Genomic DNA, 25,252 nt, shown 5'->3' on the forward strand with positions numbered 1-25,252 from the left:
AGTGGCCCCAGGCCACTCCGGAAGGGGCAGGGCCTCAAAAGGAGGGGCGGGGCCAGGATGCTTCGGGCTCCTCCCCCCCAGGGAACCATGATTGGTCTGGGTGTGGGGGAGCCCCTTTGCCCCCCTTCCCACTAAGCACCCATGCCCCTGGCAGGGCAGGAAGAGACTTCCCGTGCTTCCCTACACCCGGGCCAATCAGGGCCTGGGGGCAGGGGAGGGGGCGCAAAGCCTCCTCCTGCCCGGCCAGGTGTGCACGGCGCTTCAGAGCACCACATGCTCCTGGCAGGGCGGAGGGAACCGTGCGCTTCCCTCTGCCCCCAGGCCCTGATTGGCAGGGGAGCAGCAGGACCCCCGTGGGCTGGATCCGCCTGCTTGGCGGGCTGGGGCTGGCCCACAGAGGCCCTTTTACCCACCCCTGCTCCAGAGGCAGGTCTTAACTGCAACAGGGTTTGAGCTGGCTGCAGCTGTGCCTTTGGGGCAGGGGTTGGTTATAAAGAGAGGGAGGCGGGTGATTAAGAACAACAAAAGTCCGGGCATTCCAGCCACGGAAGGGTCGTTAGATCCCCATGAAAACATTGCCAGGTTCTCCACTCAAACAACAGAGGGGGAAAGAGTAGGAGTGAGTGTTGTGCTGCTGGGATCTGCATTTGGACCACTGCTGTTCAACTTACAGAGGTTCTTGAGAAAGGGGTGAACAGGGACTAATCCAAAGCTGACTGCAAAAGGCCAGACAGGATTTCACAAAACGTGATGGCTGGGCATCACAAAGGCAGACTGCATTTATCAGCACTGAATACTAGGTAATGCACATGGGAAAACAGAACCCTAACCTAGATACAAAACAGCTGCTACCACTCAAGAAAGAGGTCTTGGAACCACCGAAAACACCTGTTCAATGTGCAGTGGGAGTCTAAAAACTAACAAGCTAACAGAATATTGGGAATCCTTAGGATAGGAATAGCTAAGAAGACAACATACCATATTGCCTCTACATAAAGTCCCGGTATGCCCACACAGCAGATCTGATCATCCCATCTAAAAGGATATATTGCACTGGGAAAGGTACAGAAAGGGCAACAGAAATGATGAGGGGTAAGGAACAGCTTCCGTATGAGGAGAGATTAACAAGACTGGGACTTTTCAGCTTGGAAGAGAAATGACCAAAGGCTGGGGGAGATGTTAGATGTCTGGAAAATGATGAACGGTGTGGGAAATAGAATAAGGAAATGCTATTTATTCCTTCACTAACATAAGAAGCCGACCCAATTAAATTCATAGGCAGCAGATTTAAAAGAAAGAAGTTGTTTTTTTCACAAACCACTTGTGGAACTCTGCCAGGAGATGGCGGAAAGACCCAAACTGGAACAGGTGTTCCAATAAGAACAAAATAATCCAGGGAGAACAGGTCCACCAATAGCTACTAGCCAGAAAGGGCAGGGATGGTGTCCCTAGCTTCTCTTCGTCAGAAGCTGGGAATGGGCGACGGGAGGGATCACTGGATGGTTCCCTGTTCTGGTCACTCCCTCTGGGCACCTGGCGCTGGCCACTGTCGGAGAACAGGGTACTGGGCTGGATGGGCCTTTGGTCTGAGCCCGTCAGGCTGTTCTGATGTTCTTATGTAGAGCTGAAATGTATCTGCCACCTGGCTGTCACCTCCCCTTCCAGCGCTGAGAGAGAGCCCAGCAAGGGCCGTGCCCCCTGGCCCCAGCTACATGTTGCATTGGTCTAAAAAGTGCTACCAGACCATTGGTTGTTTTTTAAATGTATTCAATTATCTTTCTTTTAGATAGGAATTTGATACAGTGCTCCTGTCAGCCACCTGCTAAGTGGTCTGCCAAAAAAAGTAGTTTTCCACTGCCCTGGGATAGAGATGGGCTGGGCTGGGGGGGGTGGAAGGTGGATGGGTTGGTTCTCCCCTCCCCATTTGGTGCTTGGCTTGAACTGAGCGGCTACATCTACACTGGCATGATTTTCCGGAAATGCTTTTAATGGAAAAGCTTTCCGTTAAAAGCATTTTCGGAAAAGCGCATCTAGATTGGCAGGATGCTTTTCTGCAAAAGCATTTTCTCCGGAAAAGCATCCGTGGCCAATCTAGACGCGCTTTTCCGCAAAAAAGCCCCAATCGTCATTTTCGCGATCAGGGCTTTTTTGTGGAAAACAACTCTCTGCTGTCTACACTGGCCCTTTTCCAGAACAGTTTTCCGGAAAAAGACTTTTGCCTGAACGGGAGCAGCATAGATTTTCTGGAAAAGCACTGATGATTTTACATTAGATCGTCAGTGCTTTTCCGGAAATTCAAGTGGCCAGTGTAGACAGCTGGCAAGTTTTTCCGGAAAAGTGGCTGATTTTCTGGAATAACTTGCCAGTGTAGACACAGCCCTCATGTTCAGGGAAAGGAAGTTACTCACTTTGTGCAGTAACAACTGTTCTTCGAGGTGTGTCCCTGGGGGTGCTCCTCTGGTGGTGACGGGTCATCCCCAGAGCCGCAGATCGCAGCTTTTTCCCTAGCACTTTACTGTCGGGCTACGCATGCGCAGGAGGTGGCTCACACCATTGGCAGCTTGACAGCTGTCTCATGCACGGCCCGACCCCTCCCCTTCAATTCCTCGATTGTGCCAGAGTAGATGTAACTGCCAGCAGAGGGGGAGAGGGGAGGGTCGTGGAGCACCCACTGGGAGACATTCCTCGAAGAACAGTCATTACTGCATGAAGTGAGTAACTTCCTTTTCTTCTTCGGGGGTGTCCCCGTGGGTGCTCCACTGATGGTGACTACAGAGCAGTGCCCACTATGGACGGTGGGAACTGGAGTTACTGCCTAATGGGGGAGGATAAGACGGCTGTAGCCACCGCTGTATTGCCTGCTAGTTGCAGCATGATGGCACAATGCCTGGTGGAGGTCTGTTCAGATGACCAGGTGGCTGCCCAGTAGATGTCGCTCGAAGGGACACCGCTCAGGAAAGCAGTAGCTGTTGCCGTGGCACGGGTGGAAGTGCCCTCGGTAGAGCAGTCGAGGGCTTATTATGAAGATCGTGACAGAGGATGATACGGGACGCTATCAGTGTGGTGATGGGTGTACCCCTGGAATGGGTGGCAGCAGACAAAGAGGCGTGCCGTTCTGCGGAACGCCTGCGTCTGTCCATGTAGAATGCTAGAGTGCGACGACTGTCCAGCGTACGGAGCATCGCATCCCTAGGGGACGTAGGACGCTTTGGGGAGAAAATGGGCAGGACTATAGGCTCACTGATGTGGAATGAGGTGGTGACTTTATGGAGAAAGGAAAGGTGGACCAGCCATTAAGGTCCCTATCTGACTGGCCCTCCTTGCAGAGGTGACAGCTACCAAAACCGGCACCTTCACTGTGAGGAATGAAAGCGCACGTGGCCATAGGCTCCAATGGGGGTCTCATAAGGCAGTCTAGCACTAGACTGAGGTTCCATGAGGGAGCAGGCATTCTGTGGGGCGGATAAAGGTTCTGGGGACCCCTTAAAAACCTCTTGGTAATAGGATGGGCAAAAACTGATGACCCGTCCACTTGTTCACGGAATGCAGCAATTGCTGCAAGGTGCACCCTGACCATGGAGACAGATAAGCCCCCTTCCTTAAGGTGAGACAGAACGGAAGGAAGTGGGGCATTCTGAGGGTCAAGGTGGATTTGCTGGCACCAGGATGTGAAGCGTCTCCATTTCTGAAGGTAAGTCTTTCTGGTAGATGGTCTCCTACTGTGGAGAAGAACAGACTTCACACGGGCAGAGCGGCAGGATTCATCTCCCTGGAGCCAGAGCGGAGCCAGGCATGGAGATGGAGGCTGTGTGGCTGGGGTTGCAGCAGTGTGCCGTGGTGTTGGGACAGGAGATCTTGTCTGGAAGGAAGTGGATACAGTGGTTCGACCAACATGTATTGGAGGGATGGGAAGCAGGTCTGCCTGGACCATGACAGTGCTATCAGGATGACCAGAGAGGCCTGTCTAGGTGTATCTGGAGCAGGACTCTGGCGATGAGTGGCACCAGCGGGAAGGCATAGTGTAGTGGCTTGTCCCATGGGATCAGAAAGGGGTCCCCCTGAAATTGCGACCAAGACCCGCTCGGGAACAGAACTGTGGGCACGTGGTACTGGTTGCAAAGAGCCCGATTAGTGGATAACTCCATCTGCAGAAGACAGAAGCTGCCACTAATGGATGTAACTCCCACTCGTGGTCTGTGGGACGACTGCGGCTGAGGGTGTCCACCATTATGTTATTGATGCCAGGCAAGTAGGATGCTCTCAGGATAATGCAATGTTGGATACACGGGTTCCAAAGGTGAGTGGCCTCTGTGCAGAGGGATCGGGAATGTACACCCCCCCGCCTGTTTATATAGGACATAGTGGTCGTATTGTCCGGGAGTATGCCGACTGTGCGATTGGTAACGCGTTGGGCAAAATGCTTGCACACGTTCCTGACAGCCCTGAGCTCTAACAAATTGATGTGCAGAAGGGCTTCATGCTGTGACCATTTTCCCTGCACAGTATGGTGACTCAGGTGTGCACCACAGCCTATAGTGAGGCATCCGTGGTGATTTGCACCTTGTGAGTGGATTGCAGGGTGGTGTCCACCACCTGAGGGATTGGGGCACATGACTGGGAATGGTAACTGACTTGTGGAGCGAGTGACGAGATGGCTTGTAAGCTGAGGTCAGCCAATATTGCAGGGTGCGTGCGAAAATGGAGACATACAAACTGGACAACGTGTCGTGGCAGCCATGTGGCCCAATATTTGGAGACAGGTAAGAACAGTAGTGACTGGGTTGGTAGATACCGCATTGACGAGATGGTATCGAAACGCTGTTGAGGTAAGTGGACTCAAGCTGATATGGAATCGAGGTGAGCCCCTATGAACTCTGGTTCTTGGAGTGGGTCGGGCAGAGATTTCCATTCACTTATCAGAAGCCCCAAGTAACTGAAGAGTCATCTGGTCTTTAACACCATGTCTGTTGCCTTAGCGTACGACCAGCCTTTGATGAGGCAATCATCGAGGTATGGGGAAATGATGACCCCTCGTTGGAGGAGATAGGCCACCACTACTGCAAGGACCTTTGAGAAGACTCGAGGTGCTGAGGAGAGGCCAAAGGGGAGGGCTGTGTCTTGGTAGTGGTCCTCCCCAGCTGCAAAACGGCGGAAACCTCTGTGGGCTGGTAGTATGGAAATGTGGAAAAAGGCATCCTGGAGGTCGAGGGCCGCAAACCACTGCCCTCTGTACAGGGCAGCGATGATGGAAGCCAGTGTGACCATCTGAAGTGCTGGTTTCTCAGAAACGTGTTCAATTTGCGCAGATCTAGGATGGGCCTCCAACCTCCTGTGCATTTCTGGGTCAGGAAGTAGGTTGAATAAAACCTTCTTCCCCGAGAAGGAATAGGGACCCTCTCTATCGCTCCTATTGTAGAATCGATTGAGCGCTTGCCTGAGAAGGGTCTGGTGAGAGGGGTCCCTGAAGAGGGATGAGAGAGGGGGAAGCGACGTGACTGGGACAGAGCAGCCTGCGCAAACAATCTCGAGAACCCACTGGTCTGATGTTACGGTGTCCCAACAATGTAGAAAGGGACGGAGCCGTGGTCGAATATAGGTTTCTGGCTTGTTGGCACTGGATGATTGGGGAGGTCGGGCAGACCCCCGACCAAGACCTCACATTTGCTGCTTAGGGGCCTGAGAAGCTGAGGAACGTGACTGAGGTGGATGCTTCCTCTGGGATCTCTGTCTGAGACGGTTATGGTCATAAGGTTTATGTGGGGGTGGCTATAGGAGCTGTCCCTGTTCTTGCTGTAAGGGAAGTAGCGTCTGCGACGAGATGGAGGGGTGCCCATGCCTAATGTGCGGAGGCTTGTTCGGGCGTCCTTACTGCTAGGAAGGATCTCGTCCGTATCTGCCGCCTAAAGTTTTGACTTGTCAAACGGGAGATCCTGAACTCTAGTCTGAAGCTCCAGAGGCCCCCAGCGGCATGTGGCCAGGAGGCTCTGCTCATGACTGCGGCCGTGGCTCCAGCAGCTGTGTCTGACACATCGATGGCAGACAAGAAGGCTGTGTTTGCAGTGCTGTGGCCCTCTTGACTCACTGCCGAGAATCAGAGGGGGGCCGTGTTAGCCTGACTGCAAAAGCGGCGAGGAGTCCTGTGGCACCGTAGAGACTAACCGAAGTGGGTCTTTGCCCCCAAAAGCTTATGCTCCAACCCTTCAGTTAGTCTATAAGGTGCCACAGATGCTTTTGCCCTGAGAATGGTTCTTTTGGAGTCTGCAGGTGTCCGACCAGCTCAGCCAGCTTGGAGTAATTATCAGAATCGTGGTTCGCTAGCTAGGCCGTGACGGAGAATTTAATCCGAGGGTTCGGCTGGGGGCCCAAAACCCCGACCAAATCAATTCCAGGCACCCTTCTTAAGCAGCCAGCTTTACTCAGGAATGCATGTGGATCAAAGGGGGAATGAAGGATAATGACCCCTGTGTGACCTGGATGTCAAGTCTGGTCTTTGTAAAGAGGTTCGGGCTTGAACACAGGTACACAAAAGGAGGGGACAGGTGAAACTGGTTTCAACCTGCAAAGGGACTATGAGGGGACAGGTAATGACTGGAGGGAATTTGGTGCAAAGGGGCATGCATGCAACTGTAAGTGGTCAGTGAAAGGGGTAATTACCATGTAAGATAGTACAAAAGACCTTGCCTTTTCTTTGGGGAGTGGCAGAAACTTTTCCTGAGTATCCTGGAGATTTTTGCCCTGGAATGCATTCCTGAGTAAAGCTGGCTGCTTAAGAAGGGTGCCTGGAATTGATTTGGTCGGGGTTTTGGGCCCCCAGCCGAACCCTCGGATTAAATTCTCCGTCAGCCGAATAGTTTGCTCTGCGAAGCTGTAAGTGGTGGAAGAGTGGATCTTTTTGCCAAATAGGTCTAGTTTCTTGTGCTCTTTATCAGGAAGTGTGCCCTTGGTCTGAGGGGCTTTAGAGCCTTGATTAGCTGCATCCACGAGTAGGGAGTTCGGTTGTGGACGAGAGAAGAGACATTCTAGACCCTTGGGGGAACAAAGTATTTGCGCTCCGCCTTTTTGCACGTTGGTTGGATGGAAGCAGGTACCTCCATGATCGCCTGGTCAATTGGCCCTGGGCAGCTGGGCGTGTGTTCTTTAAAAGGCGATGTTGCTTTTCCTTTAATTCTTGGAGCTGGACCTCCTGAGAGGTGGCCACCCTTTGGAAAAGCTGTTGAAATTGTGTTAAACCATCAGAGGCATGCCTGTCCTCTGCAATTCCAGCTGAGGATGAATTGTTGCCTGGCGAGTGATGAGGCACCTGCATCCTCCCAGACCTGACCTTCCTCCTCCTCAGAGTCAATCGTGGTGGGAATAGTGTGAGATGGTGAGGGTGGAGGAGCCCCTTTGAGGAGGTTGCCGTTTCTATGGGGTGCTCACTGCTCCCATGGAGCCCAACGGGGAGGGTAGTGCCATTCGGGATACCACGGCGTGTGGCCTGCTCTGCCGTAGTAGTGGTAGGACTGTCGAGATGCAGTTGGGGGAGGGTTGTGAAGAGAAGACACTCCTCTAGTCGTAAAAATGAAGCCCCTCATGCGGTGATGGAGACCTGGCACAGCCCCGGCATAAGTGAGGGGAAGGGAATGTAACGTTACATCACTGGTCCCCGTGTTGTGAAATTGGGGTTACTGGTGGCGAGGTCAGTATGGTGCAGGCACCCTGATGGCTGCCCCCGTGCCAGCCTCTGAGGCACTAGAGCTGTGTGAGGATGACGGCCTGTCATCGGGCGGTGCCGGAGTCTTACGGGACTGCTTGGCAGGCGGGTCCCCGCTCCTTCCCAGCGCCGTGCTTACACGCGCTGTTGGTGGCGGTGCCGACGTGTGGCGGCGGTGCGGTGTTTCTGTCGCCGAGAGCAAGCGTGCTGGCCCCACTGTTCTGGGGGTCGTGGTCGCTGTGCCTGTGGTGGGTGCTGGCACCGCAGCCATAGAGGGGCTTGGCACAGCGTAAGAGGCAATGACCTCGAGGGGGAAGGCTTCCTACCCCCCTTTTACTGGGGCTAGCAGGCACCTGTGTCTCAGGGTCCCCAGAGTGGATAGACTGAGCTTGCAGTGCAGGCTGCAGCGCCTTTTCAGAGAGCATCATCCGGAGCTGCAGCTCCTGGTCCGCTCTGGCTCTGGCCGACAGGCTGCGGCAGCGTCACGCTTCTGAGGGGAGTGACGCGCCCAGGCAGCCTGTGCGGGGGCGAGGCCTGTCCCAAGCAGGCATGGGCTGCTCACATCGCTGACACTTCTCAGAGGAGACAGCAGCTCCGGGCTGATGAGGGGAGCATGCTCTGTGCCTGGCTTCTCCTCGCCCTTTTATCTCCCCCATAACGGATACTAAGGGGCGGGGGGAGGGAGCGAAGGGCAGCCGGCGGCGGAGAGGCGGAGCTGCTGCTTATGAAGTGGTCCCAATGCACAAGCGGCCTCCTGGGCATGCGCGGCCGGCAGCAAACTGCTCGGGCAGGGGTGGCGGCTCCCGCACCCGCGGCTCTGAAAGGGGCAGCGTGTTTCTGTCTGCATGGGATGCCGGTGCAGATTTCAAAATGGCCACCCTTAAAAGGACAATGTCTGCTCTGGGCTGTGGCCCCCCCACCCTTTTTTTTTTTTTGCTCAAGCAAACAGTGGCTGGGGCTTTTTTGCACTGTATCCACCATTATCTTGGCTCTTCGTCTGTAACGGGCTGGCCACCCTATGGCAGGGAAAAAGCTCCGAACTGCGGCGCCGGGGTGACCCGTCACCAACAGGGGAGCACCCACGGGGACATCACCCGAGAAGAACACTGCTGAAGCCTCTGTCCTCACCCCCCCCCCCATCACAGCCTGCACAGATCCGAAATGGTGCCCTGGCCCTGTGCCAACTCCTCGCTTGGCCTGAGGGGGCCGGTTTTGAGACGCCCCCGGCTGGCACTCTGAGAATGAGGCTGCACATGCTCCTGGCTGCCTGGCTCGGACCGCGTTTCTGCCAAAAGCTGCTTGCCAGAGCAACGGGAGGAGAGCCAGGCTAGCTGGGCACAAGGCCCACCGACAGAACACGCGAACCCGGGATGAGCCCCCTGGCCAGGCCTTACCCAGGCTGACGATCTCCCATAGCAGCACCCCAAAGGACCACCTGAAAGAGACACAGCCCGTGAGTCTCCAGCAGCGCCTCCCTCCCCGCCCCTCGCCCACCTCCGGAGGTGGCAGCACGTTTGCCTGAGGCCGTATTGTGGGGTGGGGACGAGAGGGGCTGGGTCGCACTGGGGGTGGGGCCAGGAAGATGGAAGCACTGGAATTGGGGCCATACTCTTCAGGGCTAGGCCTGCGACGTGCTGTGCTGAGCAAGGCCAGCACAAGGGGGCCCCGCGGTAAGAAACAGGCCCCCCGGCTCAGAGCACTGAGGACCTGGTGGAGTGGGAGAGGAGCTAGAGGCTGAAGCAAGCCCTGGAGATGTAGGAGCAGTCGCCCCCCAGAGCCAGAAGGGAAGGGTTGGCGAACCCACGTATTGGAGCAGCCTGCCTGTGATGGCTGGGGCTCGCCCCTGGCATGTCTGCCCCACCGGCCCGGGGCAGGACTCACACGTCGCTTTTGGTGGTGTACACACTGTAGTTCAGGGACTCGATGGCCATCCAGCGAACCGGCAGGCGGCCCTGGGGAAAGAGCCACTGTAACAAGCAGGTGATGAGGAAACACCCGCCCCCCACGGCCAGGAACCAGCCACTCTCAGCCCAGCTGGGGTCCACATGCTCCCCCCAGACAAGGAGCTGGGGAGAGGTCGGTCAGGGAAGGGCGGCCCCCGTCCAGCTGTCCAGGGAGCCGGAGCACAGGGGGGATCTTGCAGCAATGGTCCCTAGAGCGTCTGGGCTGGGGCACGGCGGGATGGACTCACCATGGTCTTCTTCACGTAGACCTCCTCCCCTCGGGAGAGGCCAAAGTCGGCGATCTTGGAGGCCAGGTTCTCCCCCACCAGGATGTTCCTGGCTGCCAGGTCCCTGTGAATGAACTGAGACGCCATGCCGAGTGAGAGCCGGCCCTGCGCGACCCCTTGGAGAGAAGCAGGCAGGCCTCCTGTTCCTCCCCCCTGGACACAGGGACCAGCTCTAATGAGGGGAAGCAGCATCCACCCCCTGGCACGCCACGGCTGGGAACAGGCAGGTGCCCGCAGGCCCACGCCATGGCGCTCTGGAGTTGCTGAGGGACACCACTTCATGTCCAGCCCTATCCTGGGGCATGGCGGGGCTCCAGCTCCTGCTCCTGCTCCGCAGGGCTCCTGGGTTCTGGGGAGTCTCCCCTGTGCCAGCTGAGGGCAGAAGCAGGCAGCTGAGCTGCAGGTGGTTTCAGGGAGCCTGGCCAGGAGACTGGAAGCCAAACTGCTGAACCTAGGCTGGGTGGGGCAGTCCCAGAAAGAGGAGGACGGGGCCTTTTGCACCCAGTCCTGGGAGTCATGGGGGTGGCCCATGGGAGGCTGTGTTAGGAGTCTGGCTCGGAGCAGTCGGCAGGCAGCTGCCCCAGAGATCTGTGTCCAGCAGAGCTGCTCTCCGAGACACCAGCTCTCCATTCCAGCACCCCCCACCAGGACACATCCCAGACAGGCAGGAGACAGGGCTGGGTGATGGAGGAGGGGCAGATCACTGACTCTGAGGTTAGAAGCCAGCCCCCCCGCCCTGTGAGGACAAATCCCATCAAAACCAGGCTGGGGCAGCATCCAGACAAGTGGCTTGGTACTAGACCACAATGAAAACCGTCTGCAGACAAACACGCTGTGGTGACCGACTCAGCACCACGCAGCGAAACCCTTCCCTTTGCACGGCCGCTGGCGGCAGACAGGACCCCGGGCTGCATGGGCCTTTGCTCCGACCCAGCCTGGCCCTCCCATGTTCTTAGGAGAAGGGATTTTGGGGTGTCCTGCAGGGTCTCTTCTGCCAAGACGTCCCCAGAGCGAGGTGTCCCGACCGACAGAGCCCGGCTCCTCCCTGGCACTCAACCTGCCTGGCCTCTAGGTTGATGCAAGCAACTGCCTGGTAGCAATAACATCAAGAGGTATGTGTGCGAGAGCGTGTGTGTTTGTGTGCATGTGAGCGGTTTTGTGTGCGCACGTGTGCATGTGTGTGTGCATTTGTGAGTGTGTGTGCATGTGTGTGTGCATTTGTGAGTGTGTGTGCATGTGCGCATGTGTGAATGTGTGTGTGCATTTGTGAGTGTGTGTGCATTTGTGAGTGTGTGTGCATGTGCGCATGTGTGAATGTGTGTGCGCGCGCTTTTCTGTGCACGCGTGTGAATGTGTGTGTGCATTTGTGAGTGTGTGCGCATTTGTGAGTGTGTGTGCATGTGCGCATGTGTGAATGTGTGTGCGCGCGCTTTTCTGTGCACGCGTGTGAATGTGTGTGTGCATTTGTGAGTGTGTGTGCATTTGTGAGTGTGTGTGCATGTGCGCATGTGTGAATGTGTGTGTGCATTTGTGAGTGTGTGTACATGTGCGCATGTGTGAATGTGTGTGTGCATTTGTGAGTGTGTGTGCATTTGTGAGTGTGTACATGTGCGCATGTGTGAATGTGTGTGTGCATTTGTGAGTGTGTGTACATGTGCGCATGTGTGAATGTGTGTGTGCATTTGTGAGTGTGTGTGCATTTGTGAGTGTGTGTACATGTGCGCATGTGTGCATGTGTGTGTGCATTTGTGAGTGTGTGTGCATGTGCGCATGTGTGAATGTGTGTGTGCATTTGTGAGTGTGTGTGCATTTGTGAGTGTGTGTGCATGTGCGCATGTGTGAATGTGTGTGCGCGCGCTTTTCTGTGCACGCGTGTGAATGTGTGTGTGCATTTGTGAGTGTGTGCGCATTTGTGAGTGTGTGTGCATGTGCGCATGTGTGAATGTGTGTGCGCGCGCTTTTCTGTGCACGCGTGTGAATGTGTGTGTGCATTTGTGAGTGTGTGTGCATTTGTGAGTGTGTGTGCATGTGCGCATGTGTGAATGTGTGTGTGCATTTGTGAGTGTGTGTACATGTGCGCATGTGTGAATGTGTGTGTGCATTTGTGAGTGTGTGTGCATTTGTGAGTGTGTGTACATGTGCGCATGTGTGAATGTGTGTGTGCATTTGTGAGTGTGTGTACATGTGCGCATGTGTGAATGTGTGTGTGCATTTGTGAGTGTGTGTGCATTTGTGAGTGTGTGTACATGTGCGCATGTGTGAATGTGTGTGTGCATTTGTGAGTGTGTGTGCATGTGCACATGTGTGAATGTGTGTGTGCATTTGTGAGTGTGTGTGCATGTGCGCATGTGTGAATGTGTGCGCGCGTGCTTTTCTGTGCACGCGTGTGAATGTGTGTGGGCGTGTTTGTGTGCATGTGTGTGTGTGTGTGATGTGTGAGTGTACATATGCCTTTTACTTTGTATTCTCAATAAATGTGGCATAGTGTGTTTCTCCCTCAAAAGAGCCCGTGTGCCTCTGAGCACCCCAGAGACACCTGCTTCTCGCTCAGGTACTGCATGCCCTTGGCCACGTCGGAGGCAAACTGGAGGAGCTGCTGGGAGGTGAGGGTGGAGGCCGTCCCGTGCTCCTTTGCGAAGGCCGGGTCTGTCTCTAGCACGCGGCTTTTCCGGAGGAAGTCCAGCAGGTTCCCGTAGGGCGCGTACTCAATGGCAATGTACAGGTAGCCTGAGGGGAGAGGGAGAGAGGCCGTCAGCACCTGTCTGGCTCCTCCCGAGCAGCTCTGGGGAGAAGTGCAGAGAAGGAAAAGGGACTGGACTGGCCCGGCCCAGCCCGGGGGGGGGGGGGGGCAGCTCCCACCTTTGTTCTCACAGGCCCCCAGAAGGTTGATGATATTGGGGTGGTGCCCCAGTTTGCACAGCACCTCCAGCTCCCCTGCAAAGTCCCGGTGGTCGTTCTCCGACGCAAACTCTGAAACACACCGGAGCAGACGCTGCAGTCGCAGACCTGAGACACCGGCCCCCGCCCCTCAGTCCCAGAGCCAAGGCACCGGCCCCCCGCCCCTCAGTCCCAGGACCAAGGCACCGGCCCCCGCCCCTCAGTCCCAGGGCCAAGGCACCGGCCCCCGCCCCTCAGTCCCAGGACCAAGGCACCGGCCCCCGCCCCTCAGTCCCAGGACCAAGGCACCGGCCCCCGCCCCACAGTCCCAGAGCCAAGGCACCGGCCCCCGCCCCTCAGTCCCAGGACCAAGGCACCGGCCCCCGCCCCTCAGTCCCAGGACCAAGGCACCGGCCCCCGCCCCTCAGTCCCAGGACCAAGGCACCGGCCCCCGCCCCTCAGTCCCAGAGCCAAGGCACCGACCCCCGCCCCTCAGTCCCAGGACCAAGGCACCGGCCCCCGCCCCTCAGTCCCAGGACCAAGGCACCGGCCCCCGCCCCTCAGTCCCAGGACCAAGGCACCGGCCCCCGCCCCTCAGTCCCAGGACCAAGGCACCGACCCCCCGCCCCTCAGTCCCAGGACCAAGGCACCGGCCCCCGCCCCCCCCCCATAGTCCCAGAGCCAAGGCACCGGCCCCTGCCCCCCCCCACAGTCCCAGAGCCAAGGCACCGGCCCCCACCCCTCAGTCCCAGAGCCAAGGCACCGGCCCCCGCCCCCCCCCACAGTCCCAGAGCCAAGGCACCGGCCCCCGCCCCCCCCCACAGTCCCAGAGCCAAGGCACCGGCCCCCGCCCCCCCCACAGTCCCAGGACCAAGGCACCGGCCCTCGCCCCTCAGTCCCAGAGCCAAGGCACCGGCCCCCCGCCCCTCAGTCCCAGGACCAAGGCACCGGCCCCTGCCCCCCCCCACAGTCCCAGAGCCAAGGCACCGGCCCCCGCCCCCCCCACAGTCCCAGGGCCAAGGCACCGGCCCCCGCCCCCCCCCCACAGTCCCAGAGCCAAGGCACCGGCCCCCGCCCCCCCCACAGTCCCAGGGCCAAGGCACCGGCCCCCCGCCCCTCAGTCCCAGGACCAAGGCACCGGCCCCCGCCCCTCAGTCCCAGAGCCAAGGCACCGGCCCCCGCCCCTCAGTCCCAGGACCAAGGCACCGGCCCCCGCCCCTCAGTCCCAGGACCAAGGCACCGGCCCCCGCCCCTCAGTCCCAGGACCAAGGCACCGGCCCCCACCCCTCAGTCCCAGGACCAAGGCACCGGCCCCCGCCCCTCAGTCCCAGGACCAAGGCACAGGCCCCCGCCCCTCAGTCCCAGGACCAAGGCACAGGCCCCCGCCCCTCAGTCCCAGGACCAAGGCACCGGCCCCCGCCCCTCAGTCCCAGAGCCAAGGCACCGACCCCCGCCCCTCAGTCCCAGGACCAAGGCACCGGCCCCCGCCCCCCCCACAGTCCCAGGGCCAAGGCACCGGCCCCCCGCCCCTCAGTCCCAGGACCAAGGCACCGGCCCCCGCCCCTCAGTCCCAGAGCCAAGGCACCGGCCCCCGCCCCTCAGTCCCAGGGCCAAGGCACCGGCCCCCGCCCCTCAGTCCCAGGACCAAGGCACCGGCCCCCGCCCCTCAGTCCCAGGACCAAGGCACCGGCCCCCGCCCCTCAGTCCCAGGACCAAGGCACCGGCCCCCACCCCTCAGTCCCAGGACCAAGGCACAGGCCCCCGCCCCTCAGTCCCAGGACCAAGGCACCGGCCCCCACCCCTCAGTCCCAGGACCAAGGCACCGGCCCCCCGCCCCTCAGTCCCAGAGCCAAGGCACCGACCCCCGCCCCTCAGTCCCAGGACCAAGGCACCGGCCCCCCGCCCCCCCCACAGTCCCAGAGCCAAGGCACCGGCCCCCGCCCCTCAGTCCCAGGACCAAGGCACCGGCCCCCGCCCCCCCCCACAGTCCCAGAGCCAAGGCACCGGCCCCCGCCCCTCAGTCCCAGGGCCAAGGCACCGGCCCCCGCCCCTCAGTCCCAGGGCCAAGGCACCGGCCCCCGCCCCTCCCCACAGTCCCAGGGTCTGGGCACCGGCCCCCCGCCCCTCCCCACAGTCCCAGGGCCAGGGCACCGGCCCCCCGCCCCTCCCCACAGTCCCAGGGCCAGGGCACCGGCCCCCCGCCCCTCCCCACAGTCCCAGAGCCAAGGCACCGGCCCCCCGCCCCTCAGTCCCAGGACCAAGGCACCGGCCCCCGCCCCTCAGTCCCAGGACCAAGGCACCGGCCCCCACCCCTCAGTCCCAGGACCAAGGCACCGGCCCCCGCCCCTCAGTCCCAGGACCAAGGCACCGGCCCCCACCCCTCAGTCCCAGGACCAAGGCACCAGCCCCCGCCCCTCAGTCCCAGGACCAAGGCACCGGCCCCCACCCCTCAGTCCCAGGACCAAGGCACCGGCCCCCCGCCCCACAGTCCCAGGGCCAGGGCACCGGCCCCCCGCCCCTCAGTCCCAGAGCCAAGGCACCGGCCCCCCGCCCCTCAGTCCCAGGGCCAAGGCACCGGCCCCCCGCCCCTCAGTCCCAGAGCCAAGGCACCGGCCCCCCGCCCCTCAGTCCCAGGGCCAAGGCACCGGCCCCCCGCCCCTCAGTCCCAGGGCCAAGGCACCGGCCCCCGCCCCTCAGTCCCAGGGCCAAGGCACCGGCCCCCTCCCCACAGTCCCAGGGCCAGGGCACCGGCCCCCCGCCCCTCCCCACAGTCCCAGGGCCAGGGCACCGGCCCCCCGCCCCTCCCCATAGTCCCAGGGCCAAGGCACCGGCCCCCCGCCCCTCCCCAGTCCCAGCCCCCCCTCCACAGTTGCAGGCCCCCAGCCCCCCCTCCAGAGTCCAATTTCCTCTTTTCCTCTGGTGGCGTTGTGGGGATTGTGTTCTCTCTGTTTGCTTTGTTATGTGGTGGGTGGTTCCTACTGTCCTGTGCAGAGGCAGGCGCAGGAGCGGGGCAGGGCAGGGACAGGGACAGGGACAGGGACAGGGACGGGCAGGGGCAGGGGTGGGGCAGGGGCAGGGGCAGGGCAGGGACAGGGACAGGGACAGGGACAGGGGTGGGGCAGGGCAGGGACAGGGACAGGGGCAGGGGCAGGGGCAGGGGCAGGGCAGGGGCAGGGGCAGGGACAGGGACAGGGGCAGGGGCAGGGGCAGGGCGGGGGCAGGGCAGGGACAGGGACGGGCAGGGGCAGGGGCAGGGGTGGGGCAGGGCGGGGGCAGGGACAGGGAAAGGGGCAGGGCAGGGCAGGCGCAGGGGCAAGGGCGGGGCAGGGACAGGGACAGGGACAGGGGCAGGGGCGGGGGCAGGGGCGGGGCCAGGGGCGGGGCAGGGGCAGGGGCAGGGGCAGGGACCGGGGGCAGGGCCGGGGCTGGGGGCAAGGGCGGGGGCAGGGGCAGGGGGCAGGTGCGGGTGCAGGGGCAGGGGCAGGGGCAGGGACAGGGGCAGGGCAGGGCCGGGGCTGGGGGCAGGGGCAGGGGCGGGGGCAGGGGCAGGGGCGGGGCCAGGGGCGGGGCAGGGGCGGGGCGGCGGCAGGGGCGGGGGCAGGGGCAGGGGCAGGGGCAGGGACGGGGCAGAGACAGGGGCAGGGCAGGGCAGGGACAGGGACAGGGACAGGGACAGGGACAGGGGCGGGGCAGGGCAGGGCAGGGACAGGGACAGGGACGGGGCAGGGACGGGGCGGGGCAGGGACAGGGACGGGGCGGGGCAGGGGCGGGGCAGGGCAGGGACAGGGACGGGGCAGGGACGGGGCGGGGCAGGGACAGGGACGGGGCGGGGCAGGGCAGGGACAGGGGCGGGGCAGGGACGGGGCGGGGCAGGGGCAGGGCAGGGACAGGGACAGGGCAGGGACGGGGCGGGGCGGGGCAGGGACAGGGACAGGGACAGGGACAGGGACAGGGACAGGGACAGGGACGGGGCAGGGGCAGGGCCGGGGCCGGGGCCGGGGCCGGGGCCGGGGCAGGGGCAGGGACAGGGACAGGGACAGGACGGGGCAGGGACAGGGCGGGGCAGGGGCGGGGCAGGGCAGGGACAGGGACGGGGCGGGGCAGGGGGGGGCAGGGCAGGGACAGGGGCGGGGCAGGGCAGGGACAGGGACGGGGCGGGGCAGGGGCGGGGCAGGGGCGGGGCAGGGGCGGGACAAGGACGGGGCGGGGCAGGGGTGGGGCAGGGCAGGGACAGGGACGGGGCAGGGGCAGGGCAGGGGCATGGCAGGCGCAGGGGCAGGCACTCACCTTTCAGCATCTTGATGGCCGCATTCATTTTCAAGCCGTCCTTTTTGATCATTGCCCTGATGACCTGTCCGAAGTTCCCCTCCCCGATCATGTCCTCAAAGGTGATGTCCTCCCAGGCCAGGATGGGGTAGCTGAGGGGCTCGGGCTGGGCCTTTGGCCGGCGGGTCAGCGTCAGGGTCCCCGAGTTGAACTGCAGGATGGTCTCTTCCCCCTGACAAACAAGGGGGCGGGGCAGGGTCCTGAGCCCGGCGGGACGGGGCGGGGCAGGGTGTGTGCACGCCAGGCTCTCTGCACCGTGCACAGGGCACGCCGCTTGCAGGGTAGGGGGCAGGACCCGGAGCTGCCTGGGGCACCAGACCCCGGGAGCAGCTTGACTCACCGAGCCAGACTGGTAGGTGAAGGTCCGGCGGCGGTGAAAGAAATTCTTCTTGATGAGGAACAGGGCCAGGAGGGCCAAGAGAATGGTGAGGCAGGTGACAGACACGGAGCCGACGATGGCCAGGAGCAGCTCGTGTGCTAGTCCTGAGGGCGGCACGTCCTGGCTCTGCAGTCTGGGCACATCGCTGAGAGCCCCTGCGGGGAGGCGGGAGAAGAGGGCTCCTGGCTGAGCCCAGCTGCAGGGTTCAGACACCCCCGCTCCCCCTCCATGTACCTCTTGGCACGGCCCCTTCCCTGGAAAGACCCCTCTCCCTCTGGGCCAGGCCTTCCCCATGCCATGCCACGCCTCCTCATGCTATGCCTCCCCACACCACGCCTCCTCATGCCATGCCATGCTATGCTGCACCATGGCTCCCCATGCCACACCACACTGCACCATGCCTCCCCACACCACGCCTCCTCATGCCATGCCATGCTATGCTGCACCATGCCTCCCCATGCCACACCACACTGCACCATGCCTCCCCATGCCACACCACACTGCACCATGCCTCCCCACACCATGCCTCCTCATGCCATGCCATGCTATGCTGCACCATGCCTCCCTATGCCACACCACACTGCACCACGCCTCCCCATGCCACACCACACTGCACCATGCCTCCCCACACCATGCCATGCTATGCTGCACCATGGCTCCCCATGCTATATCACATCTACCCATGCCATGCCACACTACACTGCACCATGCCTCCCCACACCACGCCTCCTCATGCCATGCCATGCTATGCTGCACCATGCCTCCCTATGCCACACCACACTGCACCATGCCTCCCCATGCCACACCACACTGCACCATGCCTCCCCACACCACGCCTCCTCATGCCATGCCATGCTATGCTGCACCATGGCTCCCCATGCCACACCACACTGCACCATGCCTCCCCATGCCACACCACACTGCACCATGCCTCCCCATGCCACACCACACTGCACCATGCCTCCCCACACCACGCCTCCTCATGCCATGCCATGCTATGCTGCACCATGGCTCCCCATGCCACACCACACTGCACCATGCCTCCCCATGCCACACCACACTGCACCATGCCTCCCCACACCATGCCATGCTATGCTGCACCATGGCTCCCCATGCTATATCACATCTACCCATGCCATGCCACACTACACTGCACCATGCCTCCCCACGCCACGCCTCCTCATGCCATGCCATGCTATGCTGCACCATGCCTCCCCATGCCACACCACACTGCACCATGCCTCCCCACGCCACGCCTCCTCATGCCATGCCATGCTGTGCTTCCCCATGATGTCTCCCCATGCTATATCACATCTACCCATGCCATGCCACACCATGCCTCCTCATGCCACACCTCCCCATGCCATGCCACACCACGCTTTCCCATGATGTCTTCTCACTCCACATCTCCCCACACCACACCTCCCCATGCCACACCAAAGGCTGGAGCTTTGCTGTCTGCACACACCACAGCAGCACAGCTGTGGGCTGGCAGCTGGGTCCAGGCACACGCCATTCGGGGTCACACACCAGTGGAGAGGTGCTTACCAGGGACACTCGGGGGCATGAACTAGCCTCTTGGCAGGTCTGGACAGAGGGCCTCCCAAGGGACCTCTGTGTGGGGAGCCAGCTGGGCTGGGGCTGGCCTGGCACTATGGCTTGGGGAGGATGCAGGTGCTAAGCCCTAGCTGGGCTGGGGGTGGAGGATGGAGGTCGTCAGAGCCTCTGGAGTCGGGGGGATGCATGGCCCACTCGGCTCAGCTCTTTCCTGGCTCCCCCCGAAAGATCCCACTTACCATCGCCCAGGGTCTCTGCCTTCACCGGCTCACTCCACTCCCCAGGCACGTGGGAGTTGGCCCGCACCCGGAACTGGTACCACATGCTGGCGTTGAGCCCACGGAGGATCTTCGTCGTCTCCCCCCCGCTGTCCGTATCGACCCACTGAGGCTCGCTGGCCCCGCCCAGCTGCTGCAGCTCCACAATGTACTTGGTGATGCCCCCGTTGGGATACTCAGGGGCCTGCCAGGTGAGCTGGATGGCAGAATCCACAAGGGGCTCTGCATGGAGAGACCTGGGGGCCGAGGGGCCTGGGACAAGGAGAGGAAGGAAATCAGCACCACTGGTAACAGCAGCGGGTGTGAGACACTGGGACTGGCTCGCCCAGGCCCAGCCACTGGGAAAGGAGACTCCCTGGCCACGCCCAGTCACAGCCACGGGGAAAGGAGACTCCCTGGCCCACGCCCAGTCACAGCCACGGGGAAAGGAGACTCCCTGGCCACGCCCAGTCACAGCCACTGGGAAAGGAGACTCCCTGGCCCACGCCCAGTCACAGCCACGGGGAAAGGAGACTCCCTGGCCACGCCCAGTCACAGCCACAGCCACTGGGAAAGGAGACTCCCTGGCCCACGCCCAGTCACAGCCACTGGGAAAGGAGACTCCCTGGCCCACGCCCAGTCACAGCCACTGGGAAAGGAGACTCCCTGGCCACGCCCAGTCACAGCCACGGGGAAAGGAGACTCCCTGGCCACGCCCAGTCACAGCCACTGGGAAAGGAGACTCCCTGGCCCACGCCCAGGCCCAGCCACTGGGAAAGGAGACTCCCTGGCCACGCCCAGTCACAGCCACGGGGAAAGGAGACTCCCTGGCCACGCCCAGTCACAGCCACTGGGAAAGGAGACTCCCTGGCCCACGCCCAGTCACAGCCACTGGGAAAGGAGACTCCCTGGCCCACGCCCAGTCACAGCCACGGGGAAAGGAGACTCCCTGGCCCACGCCCAGTCACAACCACTGGGAAAGGAGACTCCCTGGCCCACGCCCAGGCCCAGCCACTGGGAAAGGAGACTCCCTGGCCACGCCCAGTCACAGCCACTGGGAAAGGAGACTCCCTGGCCCACGCCCAGTCACAGCCACTGGGAAAGGAGACTCCCTGGCCCACGCCCAGTCACAGCCACGGGGAAAGGAGACTCCCTGGCCCACGCCCAGTCACAGCCACTGGGAAAGGAGACACCCTGGCCCACGCCCAGTCACAGCCACGGGGAAAGGAGACTCCCTGGCCCACGCCCAGGCCCAGCCACTGGGAAAGGAGACTCCCTGGCCCACGCCCAGTCACAGCCACGGGGAAAGGAGACTCCCTGGCCCACGCCCAGTCACAGCCACAGCCACTGGGAAAGGAGACTCCCTGGCCCACACCCAGTCACAGCCACTGGGAAAGGAGACTCCCTGGCCCACGCCCAGTCACAGCCACAGCCACTGGGAAAGGAGACTCCCTGGCCACGCCCACTCACAGCCACTGGGAAAGGAGACTCCCTGGCCCACGCCCAGTCACAGCCACTGGGAAAGGAGACTCCCTGGCCACGCCCAGTCACAGCCACTGGGAAAGGAGACTCCCTGGCCCACGCCCACTCACAGCCACGGGGAAAGGAGACTCCCTGGGCCACGCCCAGTCACAGCCACTGGGAAAGGAGACTCCCTGGCCCACGCCCAGTCACAGCCACGGGGAAAGGAGACTCCCTGGCCCACGCCCAGTCACAGCCACTGGGAAAGGAGACTCCCTGGCCCACGCCCAGTCACAGCCACAGCCACTGGGAAAGGAGACTCCCTGGCCACGCCCAGTCACAGCCACGGGGAAAGGAGACTCCCTGGCCCACGCCCAGTCACAGCCACGGGGAAAGGAGACTCCCTGGCCCACGCCCAGTCACAGCCACTGGGAAAGGAGATTCCCTGGCCCACGCCCAGTCACAGCCACGGGGAAAGGAGACTCCCTGGGCCATGCCCAGTCACAGCCACTGGGAAAGGAGACTCCCTGGCCCACGCCCAGTCACAGCCACTGGGAAAGGAGACTCCCTGGCCACGCCCAGTCACAGCCACAGCCACTGGGAAAGGAGACTCCCTGGCCATGCCCAGTCACAGCCACAGCCACTGGGAAAGGAGACTCCCTGGCCCACGCCCAGTCACAGCCACAGCCACTGGGAAAGGAGACTCCCTGGCCCACGCCCAGTCACAGCCACAGCCACTGGGAAAGGAGACTCCCTGGCCCACGCCCAGTCATAGCCACTGGGAAAGGAGACTCCCTGGGCCATGCCCAGTCACAGCCACTGGGAAAGGAGATTCCCTGGCCCACGCCCAGCCACAGCCACTGGGAAAGGAGACTCCCTGGCCACGCCCAGTCACTGCCACGGGGAAAGGAGACTCCCTGGCCCACGCCCAGGCCCAGCCACTGGGAAAGGAGACTCCCTGGCCACGCCCAGTCACAGCCACTGGGAAAGGAGACTCCCTGGCCCACGCCCAGGCCCAGCCACTGGGAAAGGAGACTCCCTGGCCCACGCCCAGTCACAGCCACTGGGAAAGGAGACTCCCTGGCCCACGCCCAGTCACAGCCACTGGGAAAGGAGACTCCCTGGCCCACGCCCAGTCACAGCCACTGGGAAAGGAGACTCCCTGGCCCACGCCCAGTCACAGCCACTGGGAAAGGAGACTCCCTGGCCCACGCCCAGTCACAGCCACTGGGAAAGGAGACTCCCTGGCCCACGCCCAGTCACAGCCACAGCCACTGGGAAAGGAGACTCCCTGGCCCACGCCCAGGCCCAGCCACTGGGAAAGGAGACTCCCTGGCCCACGCCCAGTCACAGCCACTGGGAAAGGAGACTCCCTGGGCCACGCCCAGTCACAGCCACAGCCACTGGGAAAGGAGACTCCCTGGCCCACGCCCAGTCACAGCCACTGGGAAAGGAGACTCCCTGGCCCACGCCCAGTCACAGCCACAGCCACTGGGAAAGGAGACTCCCTGGCCCACGCCCAGTCACAGCCACTGGGAAAGGAGACTCCCTGGCCCACGCCCAGTCACAGCCACTGGGAAAGGAGACTCCCTGGGCCACGCCCAGTCACAGCCACAGCCACTGGGAAAGGAGACTCCCTGGCCCACGCCCAGTCACAGCCACTGGGAAAGGAGACTCCCTGGCCCACGCCCAGGCCCAGCCACTGGGAAAGGAGACTCCCTGGCCCACGCCCAGGCCCAGCCACTGGGAAAGGAGACTCCCTGGCCCACGCCCAGTCACAGCCACTGGGAAAGGAGACTCCCTGGGCCACGCCCAGTCAGCCACTGGGAAAGGAGACTCCCTGGCCCACGCCCAGTCACAGCCACTGGGAAAGGAGACTCCCTGGCCCACGCCCAGTCACAGCCACAGCCACTGGGAAAGGAGACTCCCTGGCCCACGCCCAGTAACAGCCACTGGGAAAGGAGACTCCCTGGCCCACGCCCAGTCAGCCACTGGGAAAGGAGACTCCCTGGGCCACGCCCAGTCACAGCCACTGGGAAAGGAGACTCCCTGGGCCACGCCCAGTCATAGCCACTGGGAAAGGAGATTCCCTGGGCCACACCCAGGCCCAGCCACGGGTAAAGGGACCTCCCTGGGCCACACCCAGGCCCAGCCACGGGCAAAGGGACCTCCCTGGGCCATGCTCAGTCCCAGCCATGGGGAAAGGAGACTCCGTGGGCCACACCTAGGCCCCGCCATGGGCAAAGGACACCCCTTGGGTCACACACAGGCCTAGCCATGGGAAAAGGGGACTTTCTGGGCCTTGCTCAGTCCCAGTCATGGGCAAAGGAGTCTCCTTGCGCTATTTCTCCCCACGTCATGCTGTGCCCAGTCTGAGCCATGGGCAAAGCCACTGGGAAAGGAGTCTCCCAGGGCCAGTCCCAGCCGTGGGGAAAGGAGACTCCCAGGGCTGCGTTCATTCTAAGCCAGGAAAAGAGGCATGGAGCATGATGTGACGTCCATTCTTAGGGAAGAACTAAATCTTGAAACTACAGAAATGTGAGTAGAACAGGGAATGGCTAGTAAGATGCAATAAGGTTATTTTCTTTATTTTGCGGTTTGCTGGGCTTCTCTGTGTTAAGCCCATGTACTTTCTCCCCAGCCCCGTACACTGTAACTTTTAAACGGAATCCCAGGGAAGCAATTCTCTGGGTCTTTAATCTTTCTTTTTTCAGTTGCTCCATAACATCTAGCAACCAAATAATGTTTCACCAAGTATGTTTTCTTTGGCTTGTCAACCAAATCACCTTTTTAAGACCATAATCTGATTCCGGTGGGCTAGAAGGCAGGAGGTTCTGTGTGCATGTGCCTAAGACTGCACAGGCAGCTATTAAGAAAAAAACACAGGGTTCTTCCAAGCTCTCTCCAGAGGGAGGGTTAAAGAGCTTGGGGTACCCCACAGGAAGGAACTCCCAAACATGTCTTCCTGGGCTCTCAGGGGTGTTTGCATTTGGGGGGTGGCAGCAATGCCCATCCAAGTTCACAGAATCTGGACCTGGGGGAGTTTTTATACAGAAGCCTTTAGTGGCAGGGTATTTTGTGAGCCTCCGTCTTCTGCACTCGCAGTGCCAGAGTGGGAACAGGGCCTATGCTGATCTACATCAGTGGCGGAGCTGGCTCTACATCCCCACGTCAGACAGTTCCTGCCTCTTACTCCTGACAATCCCACTTCTGCAGGGGCAGAGGGCACAGTTGGTTACCTACCTTTGCTGTTGATCATGACCTTGCAGAGGTCAGATGGAGGGCCCAGGCGGGTGCAGTGATAGACAAACACTTCCAGGCCATACTCCTTGTTGAACTCCAGGTAAGGGATGCGGGCAGAGTGCACAGACATGGAGGTAATATTAACCTCCTGTACAAGCACTTTTGCTGAGTCCCAGAGACGTACAATGAATCCGTTTGCTGGCTCATAGTTATTTGGCACATTCCAGTTAACATGAAGTGTGTTCTTTCCTTCCACAGACCAGCCGTCGATCACCGGCTTGGCTGTGGGTTCTATGAGACACACAAGGCGGGTGAGGTAATATCTTCATTAGACCAGCATTTGTGAAAACCAGACAGTAAATACCCCTCCTCCCAAAGGAATGCATGGAGCCTCATGCATCTGCTCTAGGATCCAGGGCCTACTCTTGTATAACCCAGAGATCACTGACAAGGGAGAGTGTTGTCTGCTCTACAGCTTTAGCTGAGCACCTGCTGTCTTTCAGTTCATGCAGTCACGGCACATGGCTTTAGCCTCTAAGGTCATGCCCTCCTGCCAGCGACCACATCGGCTTCACACTTGTATCAAGACCCGATCCTGAGGGAGCAGGCCTACTGCCAAGGGAGGACAAAACGGACAACTGCTGTGGGGCCTGGCGATTCAAAGGGGCCTGGGGCTCACTGCTGGTGCCTCAGCAATGGCCCGAGCACTGGGCCCTTTAAATCCCCACTAGAGCACCGTGCTGCACTCTGGGAGGCTCTGGGGGCCTGCCACGGTCCAGGCGGTGCTGAGGGCTACCTGCCCCTGCCGGGAGCATGGAGCTGGACTCCCTCACCTTGCCCAGGGGCCTCAGAGGTTGTTGGCTCCTCTGGGAGGGGAGGAGCTGTCCAATAAATCCAGGGTGGGCTCAGCATGAGCAGCTGGAACAGAGCGATTCCAAGAAATTCCAAGAACTTTGGGCCTGGGCTTGGACGGAGTGGGCTGGACCCAGTTATGTCCCATTGCACTGACTCCGGGTCTGGGGAATTAGCTGAGCTCACGGGACAAATGGCTTGTTATGAATTAAGCCACATGTGTGTAGAGGCCAAGACAGCAGGTCCCGATCCCTGACTAGAAGCCCTAGGTGCAAGTGCTGGATCAGCAGCCAATGGATGAATTCAGCCAGCTCCAGTCCTGGTGACCCAGGCACATGCCCTCTGTAGGATTTCATGTGGGGGATCCCTATCCTGAG

The 25,252-nt window shown here is 61.2% G+C and overlaps 1 protein-coding gene across 1 annotated transcript in view; it reads right to left on the bottom strand.

Moving 5' to 3' along the window:
* The window catches only part of TIE1 (tyrosine kinase with immunoglobulin like and EGF like domains 1), a 78,286-nt gene that overhangs the window by 4,765 nt on the left and 48,269 nt on the right, over window positions 1-25,252 (bottom strand). Inside the window, exons 12-20 of the mRNA XM_075914584.1 lie at window positions 24,024-24,314; window positions 19,302-19,592; window positions 17,467-17,660; window positions 17,088-17,298; window positions 12,783-12,893; window positions 12,460-12,650; window positions 9,885-9,998; window positions 9,575-9,645; window positions 9,088-9,128 (exon numbers count right to left, since the gene is read on the bottom strand). Of these exons, the coding sequence (XP_075770699.1) occupies window positions 9,088-9,128; window positions 9,575-9,645; window positions 9,885-9,998; window positions 12,460-12,650; window positions 12,783-12,893; window positions 17,088-17,298; window positions 17,467-17,660; window positions 19,302-19,592; window positions 24,024-24,314 (1,515 nt within the window). The remainder of the gene's footprint in view (window positions 1-9,087; window positions 9,129-9,574; window positions 9,646-9,884; window positions 9,999-12,459; window positions 12,651-12,782; window positions 12,894-17,087; window positions 17,299-17,466; window positions 17,661-19,301; window positions 19,593-24,023; window positions 24,315-25,252) is intronic.

This window comes from Pelodiscus sinensis, unplaced genomic scaffold, assembly GCF_049634645.1.
Source record: "Pelodiscus sinensis isolate JC-2024 unplaced genomic scaffold, ASM4963464v1 ctg65, whole genome shotgun sequence".
NCBI lineage: Eukaryota > Metazoa > Chordata > Testudines > Trionychidae > Pelodiscus > Pelodiscus sinensis.